A 23,827-nucleotide genomic window follows, 5' to 3' on the forward strand; every position below is an offset into this window, starting at 1 on the left:
ATTTCAAAATAGCTGTAAGAAATATACCATAATACAAGTCCAAAAATGCCTGGTAGTATGGCCTACTTCTGAGGGGGACCAAGAGTGTAGATCTATAGCATCCGCTAGAATTGATACTCCAGATATTGGCATGAACCCTATCATCGCACTTCGCAATGACTATGAAGATACTGCATTATTACCAGACATCAATCATTTCCGACGACACTAATTAATGAATTGCTTCGTTAAGGATACCTTATTGCGTCCATGGTGGTGTCTGTGCAGCTATCACAACGGTCTCGAAGTCAGTTTCGACTGATTGTATGTCACCAAATCAGAATCCCCCTGAAAAGGTAACAATTGTCAGCACCTCCATCTTAAGAAGGTAGGCTTCTGTATTTGGTTAGAATCTTTGTGATATGAGAGTATTTTTTGGTTTCAGGAACGCATAGATCTGATGATGTAATGGGATTTACCAACAGGGAGGCGAAGCTTGCTCAGAGAGTAAGGGAGGTCGAGGAACAGAACCAGATTCTGCGGCGACAGCTCAGGTAACAACTTAGTTTAAAACTGTACTGTACAGTAGTGTCTATAAGTAACTTTGCTTCCTGTGCACAAGGCCATGGAGTCTTTTATGAGTCGATTTATGGATTTCCCTTTGCTGTTCAACTAGCCAACAGGAACAACTCGGCGAAATAAACCAAGAACTAATAAAAATTCATCAACGTGGCCATAAAACCTGCTCAGAATTCAAATCATAATTCCGCACATTCATATCATACAGACAACTTAATCTAAATTTGATGAACTGCGGCAATCCTTTTCATCTTCAATCATGCCCATGAATGAGTTAATATAATTTCACTAGAAGACAAACACAGTGTTTTTATTTGCGTTTTTGAAGTTGATTGCATTTCTGTAATTGAATTCATGTGAATGCTGTCTGTTCATTGGTTCATCAGACTATTCGAAATAACAATTTGGTTTGTCTGTGTGTTGAGTGTGGCATCTTTATTTCTAAGGTCGTTGACGATGAAGTGCTATGTGAAATTAATTAAAGTGTGTGTGTAGATTTAACCCTTTACTAGAGGACATGAATTGGAATCAAATGCCCAGCACAATAATCTGTATAAACTATTGGTACACCTCATCAGAAGACAGCATCTCTATTTCATCTCCAAATGCCGACAAATAAAAAAATTAAGCAGTTATTTGTTCAATTTACAACCAAGTCATTACGTCGGCGTTATTAACCGTGCAATTCTATGTGCCATAACGAAGTCATTAATGAGCTCTGATTGGACAGCACCCATTTAAATCATGAATCGTGCCATACCAATGATTGTCGTCTCGACTCTCTCGATGTCTGTTTATTGAGCAGATGAATTTCTTCTGCGGCTGCGATGGAGGTTTATCATCATTGCTTCCTTTGTCTGCGGCAATGCATGCCTTTTATTGATGATATCAGTCATCATTGCCATTGCTCTGGAATGGACTGCTAGAATTTCGGTTTGCGATGCTACCTGGTCACGCCATCTCGAACTAGAGGATCTGATTCTGTGCCAAGAAATGATGAAAAACAGTCACAAAAAGTCTAGCATGTGTTGCAATGCATTGATCTGTACCTTCTGTTCAGTGAGTAACTTGACACGCTTGTTCTTTACAGTCTTTCCCAGAACCAACTGCTGAATATCCAATATGTTTCAAATGGCGATAATGAAACACGCCACGCTGTGGATGGATCTCAGATTAAATGTATTAGCTCAGAACCTGATGTGCCCAAATGTGAGGTAAGATACCTTTAATCACCTAGTTTGGATTTTAAAGGGACTAGTAATCACAAGTTTAAAAAAGGTATTTACCATAAATTTTTCTTAAATTTCCAGGTTATTCAGATAGCCATTGTATGTGCTGGATACAACGCCTCACGTGACGTCGTCACCCTCATCAAGAGTATCCTGTTCTTCAGAAAAAATCCGCTTCATTTTCATTTCATCTCCGACCAAGCCGCCCAGCTTGTCCTCAAAACCCTCTTCAGTACTTGGAACGTTCCAGAGGTTGAGGTCAGCTTCTATGTCTCGGACTCAATCAAGGTATGTATTGGTTCTTGAGCAGGACACTTTGTGGAGTTGTCGAAAAGGTTCTCAAATGTTCTGGATGAGCTGTTATGGAAATTGCCATAAATGATGCAAGTTTACCAAAGGTGACTGATCGATCACTGATTCTGATATCGTCACACGCTTGGACACATCAGGGACCTCATAGCGTATTGGAAGTCAGTACTGGCAGAGAGAGTATCCTACAAGCTGCTTGGAGAATGGACCCCGCCCTGTACCAGTAATCTTAGAATATCCCATTTGGGATTTGCATTTACATTCTTCTGTCAAAATGGTTTGTATTTCTGCTGATTGTTTCAGAATGGTGTATCATGGATTCCAAACAAACATTATTCCGGAGTCTATGGGCTGATGAAGCTCACTCTGCCCAAGACATTACCGACCGACCTAGAAAAGGTATGCTCCAAGACCCACCGCAAGTCTTGACATGTTATACCCAATACACTTTTGAGGACTTTGAATCAGCGCTGCTAGAAGTTGGAACAAAACTTCTTGATTTTGTATCGGGTTAGGCACGCCCATACTAAAATCAGTACTCAGCCAGATGCAAAGTAATTGAAATTTTCTGCCGATTGTGGCACATTTCGACCTATCAAGGGTTGATCTGTTGAGTGAGATCAAGAGGCAACTGTAACCCAATAGTTCAAGCTGATTGTTTGGAGCTAATTCAGAGTCCTCATAGACCCACTAATCCCATCCCCAATACTGCAAGGTACATTACTACTTTTTGTTTTTAATTTATATTGTCACTTGTGAATCAGACCTAGGTGACCCAGGGTGTCGTTGGTCCCTGAGCCCCTGTGGGGTGTAATTCACGGAAGATCATACCCCAGGGTCATCATGTCTCACAGCCCTCAAACGAGGGTTGCAGGTAAGAAGTTACCTACTGAGTGACACCAGAAAAGGCATAGCTGACAGGTACTGTTCAGATGTTGGTGTGTTATTCATATGGTTTGTTCAATATTTTATTTGTGACTAGTTCTCTCTAAATGTTTGTCACATTCAGGTTATCATCAGTGATTTTAAATGCGTTGCTAGTGCAAAAACTTCTCGTGTATTTAGAATTTATTTTTATGATCAGGTTTTATTTTTATGAGAATTTGAAGATATTTCGTCACAAAAGCCTATCCAGGATACAGATGTACAGTAGAGACACTTGTTGACAAAAGCTTGAACTAAATAGGTGTTGCCAGGTCTGTATTGGTAAAAGGCTGAGGGTTATTGTATCCTCAGCTTGAATAAATAACTGATAAATAACTGCTAATTGTTACATGTGTGACAATAGGTTTATCATATCACATTAACCCTCAATGACCATTATCATTATTAAGCACACACAATATGAATTAAAGAAAGATGGGCGGGGAGGATTGATATTCCTGCTATCCATTTTGATCAGCAATTCATCAAATTTCAGACGATAGTTTTAGACACAGATGTCATCCTGGCCACAGACATCGCTGAGTTATGGAAAATGTTCCACAAGTTGAAAGATAAACAGGCAATAGGACTCGTGGAGAACCAGAGTGATTGGTACTTGGGCAAACTGTGGAAAAATCATAGGCCCTGGCCCGCATTGGTGAGTATGATAGTTTTCTTTGGTGTTCTAAGCAGATCGCCAAAGGAATTTGTTGGAATTTCTCAATGTTCCACAAAAAGTTTTTAAAAATCTGTTAACGTTTTTTGGGGGTGGGGGATATATTTTCATAATTTTACAAAATTTCGAAAAACTTTATATTTGATTTGATGCTTCCAGGGCCGAGGCTTCAACACAGGTGTTATTCTACTTGATCTCAGTCAACTTCGTCAAAAGAATTGGATGCAAATGTGGCGATTAATAGCCGAGAGAGAGTTGATGAGCATGTTGTCAACATCCCTAGCTGATCAGGTGAGTAAAGTGCCTGTCTCGATACCCTAACCTTGGTAAGAACAGACCAATCAGCGGCTGAACCTTTAACTTAACTGACTTCCATACAGACAAAGACACTTTTTGGCACAATATTAACAATTAGCAGCTCCAAGGATGCACAGTACTATCAGTTTTTTTCAAACAAGAAAAATTATTTCATTGGCTACCCCTGGCCGTAGGATATATGAAAACTCGATATGACACCAGTTTTAAATTTCGAGTGTCAGTTCAGTTGTGTCTAGAAATGATATTGACCTGGTTATTTGTTTTCAGGACATCTTCAATGCAGTCATCAAACAGCATCCCTATCTAGTCTTTCATCTGCCTTGTCACTGGAATGTACAACTCAGCGATAACACAAGGAGTGAACTTTGTTACAGTGAGGTCTCCGACTTAAAAGTGAGTCCAAAGAGTGTTGTATGAGTTGTTAAAGGTCGGTCTCAGACTTCAATGTTTAGGTTTCTGGATATCATCAACCTTTAAAGCAAGATATAGGATTCAATGGTGAGATTTTGTTCAATGCATGTCACTTGCACTGTATTCACCCTCTCGTACATACCTATGTGCTTCCCGTAATGACTTTAGACTTGACTTCATTTTCTCATTCTCTTCAAGATAATTCATTGGAACTCACCAAAAAAGCTTAAAGTGAAGAACAAACATGTAGAGTTTTTTAGAAATCTTTACATGACATTTGAGGAGTACGATGGGAACCTGCTGCGGCGAGAGCTCTTTGGTTGTGACATGGCTCAGACGAATCCAGTTCAGGTGCAGGTGAGAAAATATTGATTATTCATAATCTCGTGGGGGTTTTTCTTGAAATTCCTGTCAAGGCAAAGTGATTTTCCGTACTCATTCTTTCTTTATATGAGCCAGCATTAGCAATTTGTATCTATCCTGAAAACTCATTACTTTCAGCTGAGCCAGCTCAATGAGGATGACGAATGTTACGAGTTTCGTCGCGAACGCATCGTCATCCATCGCACACACCTTTACTACATCGAATACAACTACCAACCGACTACGGACGATGTCACCCTTGTCGCTCAGCTCAGCATGGATAGGCTCCAGATGCTCGAGACTATATGCAAACACTGGGAGGGGCCCATTAGTCTCGCACTATACCTTTCTGATGCAGAAGCACAGCAGTTTCTGAGATACGCCACAGGATCGGAATTCCTGCAGTCTCGGAAGAACGTCGGCTATCACGTTGTCTACAAGGATGGGGTAGGTCATTTTGCCAGTTGTGTTAAGGGGGTATTGGGTGATCCATATGTAGTGAGAGTGGGCTAGACCAGACTCTAGTAATATAGCCTAGTTGCTGCTGGAGAGACTCATGACCTGGTGCCAGTTAATCCATCTTGGAGGTTGTTTTGTATGTTGTTGTGATGTTGGGCTGGTGTGAAATCATCAAGAGTAAAAGCACTGTTCTTTATAACGATGTTGCTGTAGACATCAACACCCAAGTGCAGGCCTGGTTCTATTTCTTCTCAGCGAGGTGAGTCAGAGGTAATGTTCACAAAAATGTCATGATTATTATCATCAGGATAGAGTACCGGTAATAGTGGCAATTAGCTGTGTTCCCCAATGTTGATGAGGTCATCCATTTTCTTCCAGCAATTCTACCCAGTCAACTATCTACGTAACGTCGCCTTGAAGCAGGTTGTGACTCCCTACGTCTTTCTCCTCGACATCGACTTCCTACCGATGTTCAACCTCTATGATTATCTCAAAAAAGCTGTATCCATGATTGACATGACATCACAGAAAAAAGTGAGTTTATGTTTCTTCAGTTGTGATTTAGCTTTAACGAATGATCCATCGAGTTTCAAACAGAAAGCATCTTGACCTCCCAATCTCATGCCTGGTAAAGGTTGTGACGGCCCTAAGTTGATCTTACAGTTATATTTCCAGGCAGAGGTAAAGGTTTTTAGGGACAAATGTTAAATGTTTGTGAGTGTGTGTGACAGTGTCTGGTCTATACCCTTCTTTTGGGTTGATACTTGTTTAAAGGTAATACCAACTTTGCATCTCAATCAGGTTTGAGGGAGTCTCCTTCATTCTTTCCACTACTTTTCAGGCGCTGATAGTCCCTGCGTTCGAAACACAGCGTTATCGTCTTACATTCCCAAAATCGAAAGCTGACCTGCTGTCCATGCTAGATATGGGGACACTGTTTACATTCAGGTAAGCTGAGTCCACTTGTTACAATCCTAGACAGTGATCTGTTACAATGTGGGAGACTCGGTCCCAAAAAGGAAGAGTAGTGAAAGTACCTGCTGGGTCAGCACAAGTGTAGGATTGTTGTTGATACATCCTGTACAGAGGGTGTTGTAGAACCTGTAGCATCCTCTGCACAGTAATTCTGATCTGACCATCTTGTTAACTGCTTCACTATGAGATGATCCTTGATGTTATTAGGTTAGCTAAAGCTTTCTACAGTGAATAACACATGCATCGTGTAATGTCTTGTAGTATATTGCATCAGGAAGTCATCAAAAGTCACACTAGTCCACCAAAGTAACTTGGTTAGTACTTTTGATATCAAAAGTTGTGCTCCTTTCTTCAGATACCATGTCTGGCCCAAAGGCCACGCGCCCACCAACTTTGCCAAGTGGAGAACGGCCACCATGCCTTATACGGTGCAGTGGGAGGCAGACTTCGAGCCCTATATTGTGGTATCGAAGGATGTTCCAGAGTACGATCAGAGATTTGTGGGGTTTGGCTGGAACAAGGTCTCACACACCATGGAACTAGATGCTCAAGGGTAAGATGTCGTGTCGATTGCAATAAAAAAGTCAACACCATTTGTCTGATAGTTAAGTTATAGCATAGTTAAGTAGGTAAAGCTCTCTGGACTGACAATGCTAGCTGTCTTTAAAGGCTTTGGGGGGCTATAGCTATGGGGTCAAGTTGATGGTCTTCAATTCAAGCGTGTAATGACTTGCTAGTGTTGATTCAGTGATGAATACATTTTACATTTTCTCTATATTTTGTTTTCAGTTATGAATTTGTCGTCCTTCCAAATGCATTTATCATTCACATGCCTCATGCACCAAGTTTTGACATTGCCAAGTTTAGATCAAGTACGCTTTATAGAAGGTGAGTGTTGCACCGTAAGGACTTTTTTAGAAATGTTCAGTCTGCTCTTCGTTGCAATCAAGACAGGTATGGTTTTCACCAGTATTAGAAAAATTAGTCCATATCGTCCAATGGATCTTAGAATATGGCTACTGATTCTTCTGAAAATACGTGTTGCTCATCGATGAACAATGATCCATTATGATTACAGACGAATTAATAACTCTGATTTTCTAAGTAAATAGGTTCATGAACTATCCTCTTGCCTCTGAAGAGAATCATAACATAATAGTGTGTTTTTCCATTTGTTTCAGGTGCCTAAAAGTCCTCAAAAGTGAATTCCAGCGCGATTTATCAAAGAAATATGGCATCAAAGCATTAAAATATCTATCAGTCGACAGGTGACAGCAGCTCCCTCTGTAGTGTAGAGAAGGAACTCTTTTTATTGTACTGTGTTTTAAGTATTGTCTCGTTAACAACCATCATTTTAGATGGCTGAAATGGGCTCAAGGTGAAGCCTTGTATTATGGAAGTTATTTTTACAAAAATTGCGAACTTAAAGAATCTTGAAAAATAACAAAGCAGGTGGAAGTTGTATCTGAAGTGCTTCTGAATGTCTGTTTATTTGTCAAAGGATTCCGATTTAAAATTGTTCTAATTTGATGAAGAAGAGCATTAATTGTTCTTTTTGAAAAGGGCCTGTGTGGAATTTTGGGCACTTTATTGTGAAGTTGGTGCAGGGGTACCAATCAATTTAGGTGCAACAAGCAGAGGTGCCATGTCAGTGTAGCAGTGTGAGTTTCTGAAGGCTGCTCTGAAGGATGGATGATTGATGCGCCATGACAGCACCATCTGGTAAGGAAATGTGAAATTACGCATTGTTTGCAGTGTGGAGATTTGCAGGTGGCTCACAACTCTGCGTGGGGTGTTTAGTCGTAATGACGCGATATCATTTGAAAACATTGAGTAGTAAATTGTGTTCCATTGAAGAATACAATTGTATAGATAGTTTGTATCAAATGTAAATCTGCCAAGTGCATCTACATATGTTTGTATTATTGAAGTTATACAATATTTAGTTGATATTTATACTTAATTCCAGTGCTGATTGATTGAGGTTGTCAACAGATTATCCCTAAAGTGCTTTAGAATATACTCTTTAACATACACTTTCAGCATGCATTCAATTTTGATTATGTAGAGGCAGTTCTTCAGTGCATGTGACGACAACATGTAACGTTGATTCTCTAACACCACATACTATGATCAGCCTGAAATTGTGAACATATCAGGTTTCATACTTAAAACTGCTCATGATAGGTACTGGAACATATTTTTGTCATCCAGCAAATTTGTTTTCGCTTTATCAAGTTGTATAGAGACCAAACTACTATAGAGTATTACCTCGTTAGAGCTTGTAACCAACCACTGTATCTTTCCACTATACTACAAATCGCATTCAGCAACGTTGCTTTGTTTCTGAGGACTGGTCATCTAAATTTGCCGATCTCTACGACAACGAGTAAGGACGCTATCAGTTATCATCACATGTACTGCCCTAGCTTTGCTCAGATCCCAGTATTTGTTGTTCAGTATATTTACTTGTTGATTGACAAATGGCACTGACTTAACAATGGTTCACTTTCAAGCTCCATACGTCTGTGCTGCACTGCTATACTGGAAAAACATGCATAAAATTAAAATCAGTGAAAAAAGTCACTTTTGAAGTTGAAATGTATGTGATTTTAATACTTTTAGGTGGCTTTTAATCAAATTCAAAGTCTCAAAAACAATTGTGTTGTAAAAAGGTTGTACATGTATAAATATATTTGAAAGTTGCATTATTGAATATTTGTAATTCTGAGTTGAGAATCAAAATCTGTGTGTAAGAAAATATAAAGCTGTGATGAAGAAAACTGGTGTATTAATATTTCGTTAGTAGAAAAGATCATTTTTAAAGTCTGCTGTACTTGACTTGCCAAATTCACTTTCTTTATCCTTGTGGACATAAGCTAACTGAAGCATACAGAAGATTGTCACATGAATTGTATAGCGTGTCCTCAAATAAGCCATCAATTTATTTACATTTGGTCTCATGATTCAAATGTGTCCAATCAGAATCCTTGATTATGTTTTGTAGATATCATTTGCCCATAGTGGGCTGGTCAGTATACTTTGGAGTTGACAGAATTGTTTTCTGTATAAATTTCTGGTGTGAATATTTCAGAGTTGTGCTATGTCATAGAGTAAAATGTCCAAACAAATTGCTCCGAATGGAAAATTCTTGTGCCATAGAAGTCTTGATTTGGCAGTTTCTCGTTTCATTGCCGTTTTAGAACATTGCGTATTGTAGGTCGACCAACTAACTGCACCCCTCGGAATTCACTACCTCCTTGGTCTAAGATGGTGCACAAGTAAAAGGATCAGAAACAATTTCAAAAGAGCTTTTTATATTTGTATGACTGCTGTTTGTATGTTTGTTGTATGGCCTTTGAGTTGTCCAAGTGATAAAATGGGTTTTTGAAGATGTCAAGTTGATGAGGAGGAAAGTCAGCTCAAGAATTTTCATAATAAACAGTGAAATCAAACAGTTCTGTTCTTTACTTCTTTCTTGTTGACATATCAACAACTTGAAATGACTCAGGTATTGCGGTACTATATTCCCTGTCACACCAATGACAAGCAACGATCGGAACACAGCTCTTCGTGCGTTGGGGATCACCATAAATGTTAAATACTGAAAATAATGAAAATTCCCCCCTCCCCTCCCAATATTCCCACGGTCTGAGCCAAACAGGCTGCAAGAGTTAATAACAACCTTGTACCCAGGATCATAGAAATGAAAATTGCAGGTGTAATGTATCAAGAAATTTTAAACTTTTCCCTGGGAACAAGGTTTCCATTAACCGTTTGGCTCTGTCCGTGGCCCTGTGTGGTAGCCAGCGAGCCAGTGTGGCTGAAATGCTCATCACTATAATCTCATCGTGTTGGCATCATAATGGAGGTCCCAGATAAGATTCGGTCTAGTTCTGATAGTCTCAACCAGACCGAATCAGGCCTGGCAGCAAGACTGTGTCTCCGACACAGTGAGGGAGAGATGTGACTATCATAACCAGACCCTCGCAGCACAACTGTGTCATTGATCGACACTGTGAGAGAGATGGGTCTGTCACAGCCAGACTGAATTGGGCCTGGTTGTTCCACCGTGTGGCCATCATGTTGAGAGAGGTACGGTGAAAGAGATGCGACAGTCACAACCTCACCAGATCGGGTGAGACAGCCACGATCAGACCGAATTTGACCTGGCTGCATCACCCTTTTGCCGACATGGTGAGAGAAATGAGCTATCATGAATAGACCGAATCTTAGCGGTCAGCTCCACTTATTGCCGACACGATGAGACAGCAAATACCGACGCGTATCCGGCTGCTCCACTCCGTAGCTGACACAATGAAAGGGTTGCGACAGCCACAATTAGACAGAATCGGGCATGGCTTCTCCACCATTTCGCCGACCAGTCGGAATCGAGTCTGGCTGCTCCACTATCTCACTGACATGGCAAAGGAGATAAGACAGGCATAACCAGACCGAACCAGGCCTGTTCTCTCCGTCCTGTAGCCAAGTTGGTGTGAGAGATAAGGCAGCTACGATCATACCGAATCGGACATGCCAGCCCCGGCAGCAGAACCGAGACAACGAAACGTTGAGAGAGATGAAACCACCGCATCCAGACCGAATCGCCGTGTCGCCGAGGTGAGAAAGCTGCAATCAGACCGAAATGGACCAGGGTACTCAACTGGTTCGTCGATACAGCGTAAGAGATGCAACAGCTACAGCCGGACCCAATCGGGCTAGACTGCTGCACCGTGTCGCAAACACAGCGTAATGTTTTACCTACAAGATGAGAGAGAAGACAGCCACAGTCAGACCGAATTGTGCCAGCTAGCTTCTCCACACTGTCTCCCCGACATCACGGTCAGTGAGATGAGACTGTCACAACCAAACATGGTCTTGCAACTCCATGGTGTTGCCGAAATGTCAAGAGAGAGGAGACAGCCACAGTCAGACCAAATCGGGCAAGCTGGCTTCTCCACACTGTCTCTCCGATTTTACGGTAGATGAGATGAGACTGTCACAACCAAACATGGTCTTGCAACTCCTTCGTGTTGCCGAAATGTCAAGAGAGAGGAGACAGCCACAGTCAGACCGAATCGGTCAGCTGGATTCTCCACACTGTCTCTCCGATATTACGGTCAGTGAGATGAGACTGTCACAACCACACATGGCCTTGCAGCTCCATCGTGTTACCGATATCTTATCAAACAGCTACAACCTGGAGCGGTCTGTAGGATGTGCCTCAGCCAACAACCCAAGACTGTCCTCTAGACACCTGGAGCTGTCTCTAGGATGAGCCTCTGCCAACAACCTTTGATTGTCCTCGAGACACCTGGTCCTGGAGCTGTCATCAGGCAGAATAAGGACTGGGTGCTTCGTGCAGTCTCATCTTGATAATTATTTTCGCTGGCTTCGTCCAATAAGACAATGATTTGACAATGTTTGATCCTGTTATCGACAGATTGTCTCTGGTGTCACAGGAGATCTAGTTCCAGAGATCTAAAGTCATTAGAATGTCCGATGTTGATATTAGTAGATTGTCACCGGTGTCACATGAAATCTAGTCACTAGAGACATAAAGTCTTTTAAAGATGTGATATTGATATTGATAGATTGTCACTGGTGTCACATAAGATCTAGTCCCCAGAGAGCTAAAGTCATCTAAATGAGTGATCCTGATATTGTCGGATTGTTACTGATGTCACAGAAGATCTAGTCCCCCGAGAGTTAAAGTCATTGGAATTCGTGATCCTGATATTGACAGATTGTCACTGGTGTCACAGGAGATCTAGTTCCTCGAGAGCTGAAGTCATTGGAATTCGTGATCCTGATATTGACAGATTGTCACTGGTGTCACAGGAGATCTAGTTCCTCGAGAGCTGAAGTCATTGGAATTCGTGATCCTGATATTGACAGATTGTCACTGGTGTGACAGATGATCTAGTTCCCTGAGGGATAAAGTCATAAGAAGGTGTTATCCTGCAAGTGACAAATTTTTACTGGTATCACAGGAGATCTGGAGAGCTTACGTCATCATGACACTGACATGAGAATAAACCAAGAAGTGGTCGGGAGTACGACGCAACAAAAAAAGATGCCACTAATCTTTTCGGGTCGTGGTCCAAGTTAGCGAGTTTTCCCTAATACCCCAAAATGCTAACGCGAACAGCCAATCCCATTGTTCGACATCGTAATCGGGAGGTCGAACAATGGGAGAGGCGTCCACGTTGGCGTTTCGGGGACTGGCGAAAACTCCCTATTAACAATTATTTGGCGATTACACAACATTTAATCTGTAAATGACACGAGAGTATGTGCGCAGTGGCGGGCCTTTTGTTTAGTGAAATATTCATTATTGCAGCGTTATTTCAGTGACGCGCTCTGGTACATTCTAAATACATTAGAGGGGCTACCGGGGACATGGAGGTTTGGGGACAGACGCAGTCCATGAATCGATTCGAGGTTGCGAGTGGCTCTGGTAGTCCCAGGGAACCTCTAGCCCCCCCCCCCCCCCCCCCACTCCGCGCAGGGATCCTGAGATCAGGCTTTTCTACTCCTATATCATATACAAAATAGAAATATCGAGAGGCGGAGTATATTTAAAACCACTGGTTATGGCAGGATGAGTTAATGGACGAGACTGGTGAAAGAGTCTACGCCATGGCCGCCTCCTCCTTGGGTGTCTGCAAAAGTGCTTTTCGCATGCAGTAGGCCTATATCGCTGTCCCAATTAAGAAACACTTCCTAAGACCCCTGTATATACGACAATTCCTAGGCCATTTCGTTTTTCGCAAACTATACAAATTGCAGTGATTGACTGAACAGCAAATTTCACATAAATTAGTTTTTTTTCTATCACTAACATATGCATACGCCCTGGCGTGCCTCCCGAAAAATATAGTAGGAGAAAAGCAAAAACCCACCCGGCGTATAACCTCTCGTAAAGTTTGATAAACTGACCGTCCGAGCTTTCCCATCGTATCCCAATCATGCATGATACAATACTAATAGATACTTTCATCTCAAATCCCACATGCAGCATCACCGCCATTTCGACTGTCACCAACGACCACGGGGACCGCCTCAACGGATTCGACGAACTGCTTAAAATAATTCTCATTACTTCCCACATATTGACTCCAAGAAATGATCACGTATTATTGTCCCAATGTCCGTTGCAAAATAGTCACAATAAGCCGGAGGAGTTGCGACGGGCCCTTGGCCGTCGGTGTCTTTGATCGTGCAAGACCCATTGGGTATAGGCCCCACACTCAATAACATCAGCATTTACCGTAAAACCTCGAACCTTGGCCATTGTCATAAACAAGTGTGCTGAATGTTCAAATAATTCTGATGATATCCAGCATCCTTACTCGGTGGAATATTTGGCCGAACACGATCACGTATGTTCCCGCCCATGGCAAAATTGTCTCGAAGCTGAATCCTGCCCTTGGCTGCCGTGTCGGTCTCTTTCATCTCATAAAAACCATGGCCATTGGGGATACCATTCAAATTATTCTAACGGGTCAGGTATTTTAGATTTAAAAGACATCATCAGTAAAACACCGCGCGTTCCCAACTATAGCCACCAGTCCTCCAGCGTCTTGGCCCATGGCGACAATGCGATGAAAAGAAGACGATTTCGCCTCTCTAGGACATCTGTTCGAACTAAGTTACTTCCCGGCCTTTACCCCGACTACAGCATTCAATCGTTTTACAAGAAAGGTCACAAATCCGCCAGATTTTGTCCGTCAGCCCAGATATATGGCCAACTAGCCACAACTTGAGGACTTGACTTGACCTGACTTAAAGGCAGCTTTTTTGTCATTCTAAGACAATAAAGCAATTTACTCTAGAGCATTTTCAAAGCATAAAAAGAGTCATTCTGACAATATGATATTGTAAAACATTAAGAAATTATTGTATTTACAGTCCGGAACATCAGTTGTGCAGTTAATGCATTCGAAATATATAATGGTGTAGTACATTGCATCCTCATTGCACCATTCTGTCCTCCTTGGAACGATTGTCGTTGCGTCGTTATATAATAAACCGTCGAGAAAAAATTCCGCGATAGCCTTTCCTTCGCAGGTTACCCATCATTCGACTTCTCTACTTCAATCAATCAATGTCATCTAAATATCTCGAAGCCAAAGCTTGAAGACTTAGTCCTGCATCTCCTAATCGAAGACCGAGTCTTCTCCGAAGTTTTACTCCTTCGTGCCACCTCCCGCTCCATGGGCATTGTTCAATGATTTCTTGTTTGACTTCTTTTTCGATTTCTTCCCGCGTTTTCGCGACGTGGACCGCGACTTCAGCTTATTACTCAACTTATTTTTGCCCTGCTTGCAAAGTTTTTTAGGACATCTTTTGAATTTCTTGTAACATTTCGACGTACACCGGTCCTCTGAAAGATTTTTACACTGTCCACTGCGACACCTGAAGTAGAGTTGCAAACAGATTGTTCCGCAATGGTCGTAAAGACGATGGACTGAATATTTATTTTTTCTGTTCTTCTTTGCGTAAGCGGCCATCGCTAAGCAGAGTATCAACGCTGCGATCACAAGGGTGGGCTGAAAATAGACAAAAAGGAGACTTTAATATTTTGAGAACATTTGGCATGGCACCAGTGGTTTGCAACATACTCCGCCTCTCCTTTAGATACCACTGGAGGCCAAGGCACATTTTTATTGGTCGGGATTATATCGTTCTGCTATCTATCTGTTTTCATTTCGGCTAACAGATAATCACAATCAGGAGCTTGCGAAATGATAGTTCGTGACAATGAAAACATCGCCCTGGGGTCGGGAATTTGCCACACCGGAGTATTAATGTAAAAAGTATCTTAATTGGTGTGAGAAAATCAACAGGTTTGGTTAAGGAATTAGGCCATTTCCTGATCGTCACAAAAATCAATCTCGAATTATTTCAAGATGGCCGATCAGCAAATGGACACCACAAAAGAAACCGCTGACTCTTCTGGCACTTAACGGTTATTTGTGTGCCATTATTATGAAAACACTTGAAGGGACATTTCACACAACATTGTCACCTCAAGTAGCAGTTAACAGCAAATATCACACAAACACCTAATTCAAGTAGGAAGGCTGAGATAAACACGCATCCATTCTTTCAATACAATTCTCAAACATTGCATGTTTGCCACTAGGAATCCTCATAGAAAATATCGGACACGTTTTGCTGCCCGGGGCTGGTCAGAATAAACGTAAAGCTATTAGATATCTCATGACAATTGCGATGAGATCAGCGGTGCTTTTGAAGTGCTAGTTTGGGGCGCGGTGTCTCTCTGCGTAGGTTAAGTCCTAATCTTTGGGGTGGATCCGCCGTATTCAAATACTGATCAATTAGGGTGCCGGACTTTTGGAAGTGTTGGCCCGAATGATTGGAACAGCGGACTATAATTTTGAGGGACTTTTATAGTTTGCGCTCAATGTAGCGGGATGATTGTAGTGTTGTATTTCATTGGGCTAACCAATATTGCTTGTTTCCAATAACAAACTGCAAACTCTTGAAAAGCAGTTTAGAAACACGTCATTTCAGGTTCTGAATGCGCTATGAAGGTGACTATTTGGATGTTTCCATCGGTTAAAGAGCTGATTACAGGGGCGGTATCACATCTGGATCGGGTAACCCGCATGAAGTGTCCGCTGCATCCAGCTGCTTTGTTCGGTTAGTGAATTTTGCGGTAACGCACGAGCTGATGTTGATATTGTATAATCACTAAGTGTTAAACGTGAAGGTCATAAACATAATTGTAACTTAAAAAGCCGTAAGCCATTCAACGTGCTCTAAATTACGGCTGTGTCGGATCGATAATCGACCTTTAATAGCGAATTTATAACCTTATAAGAGTGTATCCAGTGCTAACGGAATGGACAATTCTGATGACATAACTTAAGACATAGGCCTATAAATGGGAGGAGTAAATTATTTTATGACGATGCCGCGTCACAATGCCATTGCAAATATCACAGATAATGACCTATCTTTACACAATACAATTGGAATTTCGTCCACAGCAAAATTACCAGATCGCAGATTGAGTTTCATAGGGTTGGTTCCAATCATCATGGGATTAAGATAATTTTGGAAGCGGGCACAACTCGTGAGCGAAGATCATAAACTGAGATAATAAAATATGATACGCTGCTGGCCAGTCTTATGAAAACTTTTAAATCAAAGAGCGGCACGGTATTCCCCGTGAAACTGGTAAGTAACCATTGCCGATTCTTCTGCTGGAAATCAAATAATAGTACAGCTTATTCGGTAGTTAAGTCTTGATAGTAGCAAGTAATTACAGCCGAGGCGGTCACAGTTCTGGCATCACGAGGCTATGTGGAGGCTTGTTGATGTCAAGATATGGTGGTTTCCAGTCTTGTTTCTTGTGACCGATGGAAACTTCTGGAACTGCACCCCACGCACCCGACGATGCTGCATGGTCGTTTGATCTCGCGCTGTAAGAAGTTCTAAAACTTAATTATTTAGATTAAAAGAGTGGCCAATAGTCTATAAGGGAAAGATTGCCACGACTAAAAGTAGCCTTCGATATTGATATGGCGGTGACGACAAGGGAGGTAAAGGGCGTATATTTCTTGGTTCACCTGACCCTCTGAAGGGCCCACTGGGTGCAGATGGTTTCCTTGTTCTCAGACCATAAGACCACATGCCTCACTCTGTGTAACCAGCGCCGCAGACAACATTCCAAACACAATGATATTTTGATAACTTTTCAAGCAAAATTACCCGATTATCACCAACCTCCGGTCGTCCGAAATTGGTAGCTCAGAACCAAAACACTGGAACAAAAGTCGGTGTTGGCTGCTCTTGGCTTCAAAGACGCCGAATGTTGTGATCACGATCGAGTTGCTCCCCAGGATTTACTCTCAACCGGTCACCGGGTCACCCCACAATGGCCGCCGTCTGTTTCCAAATACTGGCGAGTAAGCCAAGCCCCGCGGTGACCGACGCACACAGCTACTATGGGTATCTTTAATTCCCATATTGATGTTTCTGTTTGATAAGGAATGCTTCTTAATTAACCCCGAAATGCAATATTCGCAATATTCTATGGTCATGATATGGCAGCCCTTTGAGTGACCGCCGGTACCCCACTTGGCAGATTGGCTTGCTGTGCACGTATACAGTCTGTATCAAGGTCGAATCGTTCGCTCTACCCGCAAAGCCTTACTTCTACATATTTTAGACGGGAGAGTATACCACGGCGTTGCCGGCAAGAAACCAGTTTGATACATGTACTTGTAATCATTCACATTATCAAATTAGATTTACAGGAAATGTAACAAATGCATGAGGTTAACGGAGTGGCTATTTTTGTGATGTCATATTTCTTAGTTGTTGCCCATCTCGTCTGCAGTATATCAAAATCGTTGCCAAGATAAAGATAAGCTGGACCAATTTTGTAATAAAGTCACCAATCGTACTTTTTCCGTCGGCCATTTTGTGATCCCTCCGCCGGAGGCGACCCACCTTGGTAACATACCCAGCTCCTCCGCGAAAGGAAGGCAATTAGGACCAGCTATTGATGAAGAGGATCGAAGCGTGCGTCCAATTAATTTACGATGAACCCACCATTGTGGAGTGTTTTTATTCCAAACAAAATCCAGACGACATACAAGGATTCTTAGTGAAAGAGGTTGACTCGGGTTTATTAAGTTGGTGAAGCAATGTTTTTATTAGTGACGTGTATGCGCCAATTCAGGATCAGATTACATCGATCTTTTCCAGCGAAATAAGTGGACAATTTAAGATAACTTATGAATTGAAAGGTTTCCGATGATCAAACGTTGCCTCCTACAGGAGAACACGGAGGCACAGAGTTCACCTTCCGAATGGTACTTCATTGGTTACACTCCGGACGCAATTGACCGGCATTTGTGAGTTGGTCACCGATTTCAAACGAAACTTTAACTTGACTCATGATGGGGCATCAGTTTGGGCTTTTAATAAACGCTCGAATGTCAGAAAAAGACGTGTTCAGGCCTACTTAAATATAGGCCAATTTCTAGGAAAGAAATATTGCGTAAATGTCTATCCTCTATCCATGAACAGCGTGAAGAAGCACGCTTTGGCCAACTCTGTGATCCAATATCACTCAGTTCCAGGGAAGGGCTGTGTATATTTTGACCCCTTACTGTTCGTATGCAAGAGCCAGATCATCGCAGGATCTTTCACGCAGCCTTGTTTTCCTAGGTTATTCAAAACATAAAAGCGAGATGCTAACCCAGGTTTAAAGTAGCTTAAAGCAGCTGGTCGTTTAAGCTCGGTTTTACCTGTATCCATGAAAATGATTCAATGTTTTGGGCAAAATAAATAATTTTCCGTTAAATATATCATTACTGTAATCTCGTACAACATGTACATCTATATACTTTGTATATGTACATTCGGAGGTACTTGGCCTGGGATGAAGCAAATTCATGTCTGATACTATTAAGATAGCCTTTAAGATATTGCCACAACACAATCATCTACCATGTGCTGGCAATTAGATAATTTACTTTAAGGTACATGGTCATGTAGATGTGACATCAGTTTCAGTGCCAGATCGGCACGAAATACACACACAAGGAAAGGAGTGTTAAGTGAATTTTCCAATGCTGTTCCACATCTAATTAATTGTTTTCTCCAGGAATTTTGAGGGTTAAAGTGTATATATTGCTAAATATCACAGCACATCACAAATTGCAAAAATGCCGCGGCCTGCAAAACTGTCTGTCTGGGAGATTACAGCAGACATTGGATTATAAGGAATTATTCACAGCCTCGGAATATGTGATATTTATCGAATGAAATATATCCCCCGCCCCATTCATCCTCGTTATTTGATATTGGAGGTAACACTGGACTTATTTTGATGAATTCGGGTAAATGCGTAGAACCACGCCCACGGTATAGGATCAGTTAAGACCGGGATTAACGCGAAGACGGAAGTGCCAACCCCAAGTACATTGCCGTCAGTGAGATTGAACTTGAAGGTCATTTGGTTACTTTGATATCAATTCACAGAAAAAATCCCATAAATCCAAAGTACATTTCAGGGTCTGCACCAATATGATTCAGTTTATTTGTGATCTTGAAGTGCTTTATTGCCTTTCCTTCTCAAAAACTGCCAAACAATGGATAACCATTGAAAGAAAGAGAAAAAGATGAAATAAATTACAAACAGTTAATTGTCTTGACTGCTTTACAAAGTCATAACATTTACATTTCGACAGCTTTATAACCCGTAAATTAAACATTGTTTGATTTAGTTGATCTAAGGATTAATTTTTTTAATGATAATTAACAACCAAGGCCAAAGCTAACATAAAAATCCCAAGGAAATTTGAAATTAGGGCGTCAGACATAAAATATCGTGTGTTTTTCGTGTTCACCGACATCAGCTTCAGGGCGGGTCGGTTCGACGGTTAACAGATTGGTTAACGCAGTTACTTTTCCACTCACACGCTTAGAAATAACGGTTTTAGAGCTTCTTGAACTACCTTTAATGATTTTTCGGCCAACACAAATCTGCACCCTACAGAAGTATTTTTGGTAAAATGGAATACCCCAAATGGTTTCTGAGATTGCAAAAAACCTCCATAGCCTTCATCCGATACGCTACTCGTCGCTTCCAGAACCACATCTCCGGCTGTTTAGGAGCAATTTGACCCTTTGAGGTGAACTTCAAAGCATTCTTCAAAACTTATCTTTAAGAATCATCTTTAAGTGCAGCAGTGCTATCCTATCTTGAATATTACGCTCTGGATTGGAAAATAGATCGATATTACACCGAATTGAATACAATTCATGTTCTTATACCTATACGCACAGCGGTGGACAGATGTAGGCCGAAACGTATCAATTATCAATTAGCAGTGATCGGTTCGAACCGTCTCTAGAAGGTTTCGCTAGAGGTAACTCAGAGATTTAGAAAGGGATAGCAATTTCAGCGGAAGCCAAAAGAATATTACTCCAACTTCATTGACGATTCATTGATATCACTTGGTGCAAACAAGCCAATAACTTTCATCAGTAGCACCAACTTGAAGTTGCCAAATAATTACCGTAACTAGATATACGACCAGAGTTCCTCTGGTGACAGGACTTAGCACAGGAGTTTGGCACGAAGGAAAGAAACGTGCTTCTGGAGATTCCGATCTAAATCTGAGCACTTTGGGTCACAAATTAAATGGTTTGCAAAAAAGGCATGCACCTCGAACCAGCCAAGCCGGATCCACTACCCCGATGGACATTCAATTTCCCAATTTTCCACCTGATCAATGATTCATGCATTACACCGTTTAACTGTACGTGGTTTCTTCCTCTCGTTCCTGCAAACCACCCACAGAGGAGCTCCATGAGCTCATAAGCTGATCAGCTCCCCAGAGTGGCGACTATAGGCCATGCTGAACACCGAGGTTCTCAACACGAGTTTGGTGAAGCAGATTCTAAAGCCTCTGGGATGTTCCCAATGAAGGAATACACACTCTAGCAGTAGCACCAGAAAAACAAAACTTATTGATGTGCTGCCAACATAATTCCTCAGTCACAGCGGGAAGCGAAGCTTCCAGTTTCACGATCGCGCCAACGCAGGGTGCTTCAAGAGCAAACATGTGCACAGACTTATTACCTCCTCTTCTCTACAACTTCTTCAACAAGGGCCGGTACCTTTACCATTGAGAGGAATCTCTCTCAGATTCCTTGCTCACAGTAGTTACCATATCTAAGTAAGAAGCATTGATTTCAAAAGATTAACTTCAAAGAAAGTATTGCTTTGATCTTGTTTAGAACACCATCAGTTTCTGATTCAGTTCTTGCGATTCATTGTGAAACATTTCACCAAAACACAAAAGGTAATTCCTTTCTTCTATTCGCACTTTTTTCAAGATAGGAAGCAGATTGGATCAAAGTAGTCTTCGCCATTGAAGCTTGGCTGTAACACGAGGAAAGTAGCTTATACTGCTGTGATGTTACCGCGATTTTCCCCAATCACAATCCTCGGAGAAACGAGGAACACGAGGTACGTATCTGTGATGTTACCCACAAGGTCACCACGTATAACTCGGGATATGACCGCGTAATGATATTTCGAAATGCCGCGCATTAGCATTGCATGGGAATCGATTTTCATTCTCAGAATTCTTGAGGATATTAGCTACATGAAAATTATTTATTCTTTATCAATAAGCCCATGGCCTTCAGACACCTTTTGACAAAGGAGGCACGAAATGGTAGTTTTCATTCTAGATTAGACTTTTAAAAAAGACTTCATATTAAGTACGTACTTTAGGTGTCCATGATTTTGCTGAATAACCTTGGAGGCTTTCAAAAGCTCAAAACCCTTCATTTCTGAGAGTGCATGAAGGTTGAAGAAAGTTTATCGAAAATACCCCTTAATTCTTCCTAGTCATGACCGAACTACATGGACATTTAAAATAAAAACAATTAACGTAATAGACATTTTGCTCACCTTTAATTTCGCCATGACAATGACTGGCCGTCGGTCCTTGACTCTCTTGACCGACGTTTTGGGACAATCCTGGCGTTGGTGCCAATCTACACTCCAGTTATCCCAATTGTCACATACAGTCTCCGTCTCACCCTCAAAATATATATATAAAGTCAAAAACGATAGAAAAACAATATGAGCAAAAAGATGCAAATATTCCTCGACAGGCGTATACTGTACGGTAATGTTTGTGTCAGGGATGTCTCAAAAATTTGCGGAGACGAAATTGTCGCGACGTCCTCTGGCGTGCTGCGCCAATCAATGTGAAGTTTCTCCGTTATCGGCCACCGGGAAGTCCATCACCAAAACCACAGAATCTTCCAATCCTTGTTTTATCTCTGCTCATTCCCTTAATAAAGTCCAGTGAAACATGAAAACAATGTGAAACATGTATCTTTAGACGATACTGGTCGTCTTAGAGGAGATGAAAGGCGGGTGGCTCCGCTGTCCTATCAAGCGGCACTGGCGTAATTGTCTCCGGAGATGTTTTCATAAACACGGCTTTCTGAATCGAGATCCCCTCGCGTGCTACACTCCGTTCTCAAAATCCTCGCCAGGTGCTTTTATAGAGGTAAGAATCCAAGAATACCACATCAGAATGACGAGATCTCATTGGGAGATTACGTTGAGATTGCTAACCAATCAAGAATGTCTTAACGAACAGCATTGGGCGGGTCTTGAATACAAGTAACAAGCTTTCATAAGCACTCATGAATGTTGATAACGTCTGGTAGCAGCAGCCCCCAGGTGGGATGCAGGCGGGACCACAGAGCTAGTGACAATCCCGGTCTTCGGCCCTAGATATCATTTTATACCCGCTGAATCACCCAGTAAATTGAGTTAGATTTGGCAACGATGATTACCAGGATGAGGACTACACTTCTGCAAATCCCAGCATTGATTTTTTTTAAATCACAAAAATGTATGTATATAGAATGTACACGGACCCTATCGCAGATTTGATTGTGTCCGGAGCCCGCTACTGGCTCCCCTGCCGTTGGCCATCCATACTACATAGTACGCACATGAAACGTCCACACAGGAGTAATGCGGCGAGCACTGTATATATTGGTAAGTAGGTTGGAGTAAAGAAATGCTGAGATCGGCAACGGTCGTCAGTACCATGTTTGGGGTTCATGGAATAACTCGTCCCCCGGGGAAAATTTCGGCCCCAAGACGGGGTAATTTTTAATTTTAGGTAATCGCGTAGTTCCACTTTTTTAGCTCAGATGGCGCCAGCTGGGGGGGGTCCTGTCAAAATTGGCCTACCTGAGGCTGATGAGGAAACTCACGAAACTCTACAGGGTGGCCGAGAAAGGTTGTCCTCCCCTTCATAGCTCGCCATGTTGCCAGAGAGTGCACCAAGTCTTTGCTGGATGGGCCATGTCCCTTCACTATCCGTACGCTGTCTGATCTAGATGTTTACTCTCGATCCCAACGTAGTGCACCATGTTTCTACATCAGGGTGGTTTCTACAGGGAGTCCGACTGATGATACCATCAGCATTACGTCGGTGATGAAAGGTGTCGGGTGGTTCTTTCTTCCCGAATGGAAACTTAGAAAACTTCCTGAATTCTTGAGCAATTTAGTAATTTTTTATATTCAGTTCACCATCATTTTCCTAACAGCCTATGATTGAGTGCCTCGGCTGTATCAACTATGTCCTGTAGTGTTCAAAGTGTCGAGGCTTGTCCTCACAATCTCAATAAGCCAATTATAAGAACCGAATGTTCCCCTCGGCCATTCCAATTTCAAACGCCTTTATTTTCTTTACACCTCCACAGCAGTTGTGGTCCCCCATTCAAATTGCCCAATGCCCTCTTAATAATAGAGATATAATTGTCGGGGTGGTGAGCTACTTGCTATTGAAGGCCTGCAGGACATCTTCGGGCTATCTAATTCATTTTAATTTTAATTTTTTACGGAATTTTGGTTGTCGCGTTTTAGCGGCGGGGGTTGTCTGGGTTGTGGAGTCAGGTCATCTTGCATGGTCTCAGGTTGTAGGCGACGACGGTACAGGCATGGAGGCCGCAAAAGAAGCGCTCGTCAAACCCGGGTCTTCAATCAAAGAAGTGGAAAGATTATACAGTA

General features: G+C 41.9%; 1 protein-coding gene, 1 long non-coding RNA gene and 1 other non-coding gene across 5 annotated transcripts in view; 1 reads left to right on the top strand and 2 right to left on the bottom strand.

The window, feature by feature from the left end:
- Positions 1 to 9,679, top strand: part of LOC135492351 (xylosyl- and glucuronyltransferase LARGE1-like) — a 62,952-nt gene extending 53,273 nt beyond the window's left edge. For all 3 annotated transcript variants that reach the window (XM_064778765.1, XM_064778767.1, XM_064778766.1), the window contains 14 exons: positions 425 to 533; positions 1,649 to 1,772; positions 1,869 to 2,075; positions 2,400 to 2,495; positions 3,517 to 3,678; positions 3,856 to 3,987; positions 4,282 to 4,407; positions 4,624 to 4,782; positions 4,927 to 5,235; positions 5,626 to 5,781; positions 6,089 to 6,195; positions 6,578 to 6,775; positions 7,012 to 7,110; positions 7,404 to 9,679. In XM_064778765.1, coding sequence (XP_064634835.1) covers positions 425 to 533; positions 1,649 to 1,772; positions 1,869 to 2,075; positions 2,400 to 2,495; positions 3,517 to 3,678; positions 3,856 to 3,987; positions 4,282 to 4,407; positions 4,624 to 4,782; positions 4,927 to 5,235; positions 5,626 to 5,781; positions 6,089 to 6,195; positions 6,578 to 6,775; positions 7,012 to 7,110; positions 7,404 to 7,494 — 2,075 coding nt within the window. In that variant the 3' untranslated portion in view covers positions 7,495 to 9,679. The remainder of the gene's footprint in view (positions 1 to 424; positions 534 to 1,648; positions 1,773 to 1,868; positions 2,076 to 2,399; positions 2,496 to 3,516; positions 3,679 to 3,855; positions 3,988 to 4,281; positions 4,408 to 4,623; positions 4,783 to 4,926; positions 5,236 to 5,625; positions 5,782 to 6,088; positions 6,196 to 6,577; positions 6,776 to 7,011; positions 7,111 to 7,403) is intronic.
- LOC135493064 (U8 small nucleolar RNA) lies at positions 2,856 to 2,992 on the bottom strand. Its single transcript, XR_010448178.1, has one exon. It is a non-coding gene; the product is annotated as a U8 small nucleolar RNA (small nucleolar RNA).
- Positions 9,680 to 13,033: 3,354 nt separating the features above from the next.
- Positions 13,034 to 22,293, bottom strand: LOC135492480 (uncharacterized). Its single transcript, XR_010448081.1, has 2 exons — positions 21,698 to 22,293; positions 13,034 to 14,777 (listed from the first exon to the last, which is right to left on the bottom strand). It is a non-coding gene; the product is annotated as an uncharacterized LOC135492480 (long non-coding RNA).
- Positions 22,294 to 23,827: the final 1,534 nt, after the last annotated feature.

Source organism: Lineus longissimus, chromosome 8 (assembly GCF_910592395.1).
Source record: "Lineus longissimus chromosome 8, tnLinLong1.2, whole genome shotgun sequence".
Lineage (NCBI taxonomy): Eukaryota > Metazoa > Nemertea > Pilidiophora > Heteronemertea > Lineidae > Lineus > Lineus longissimus.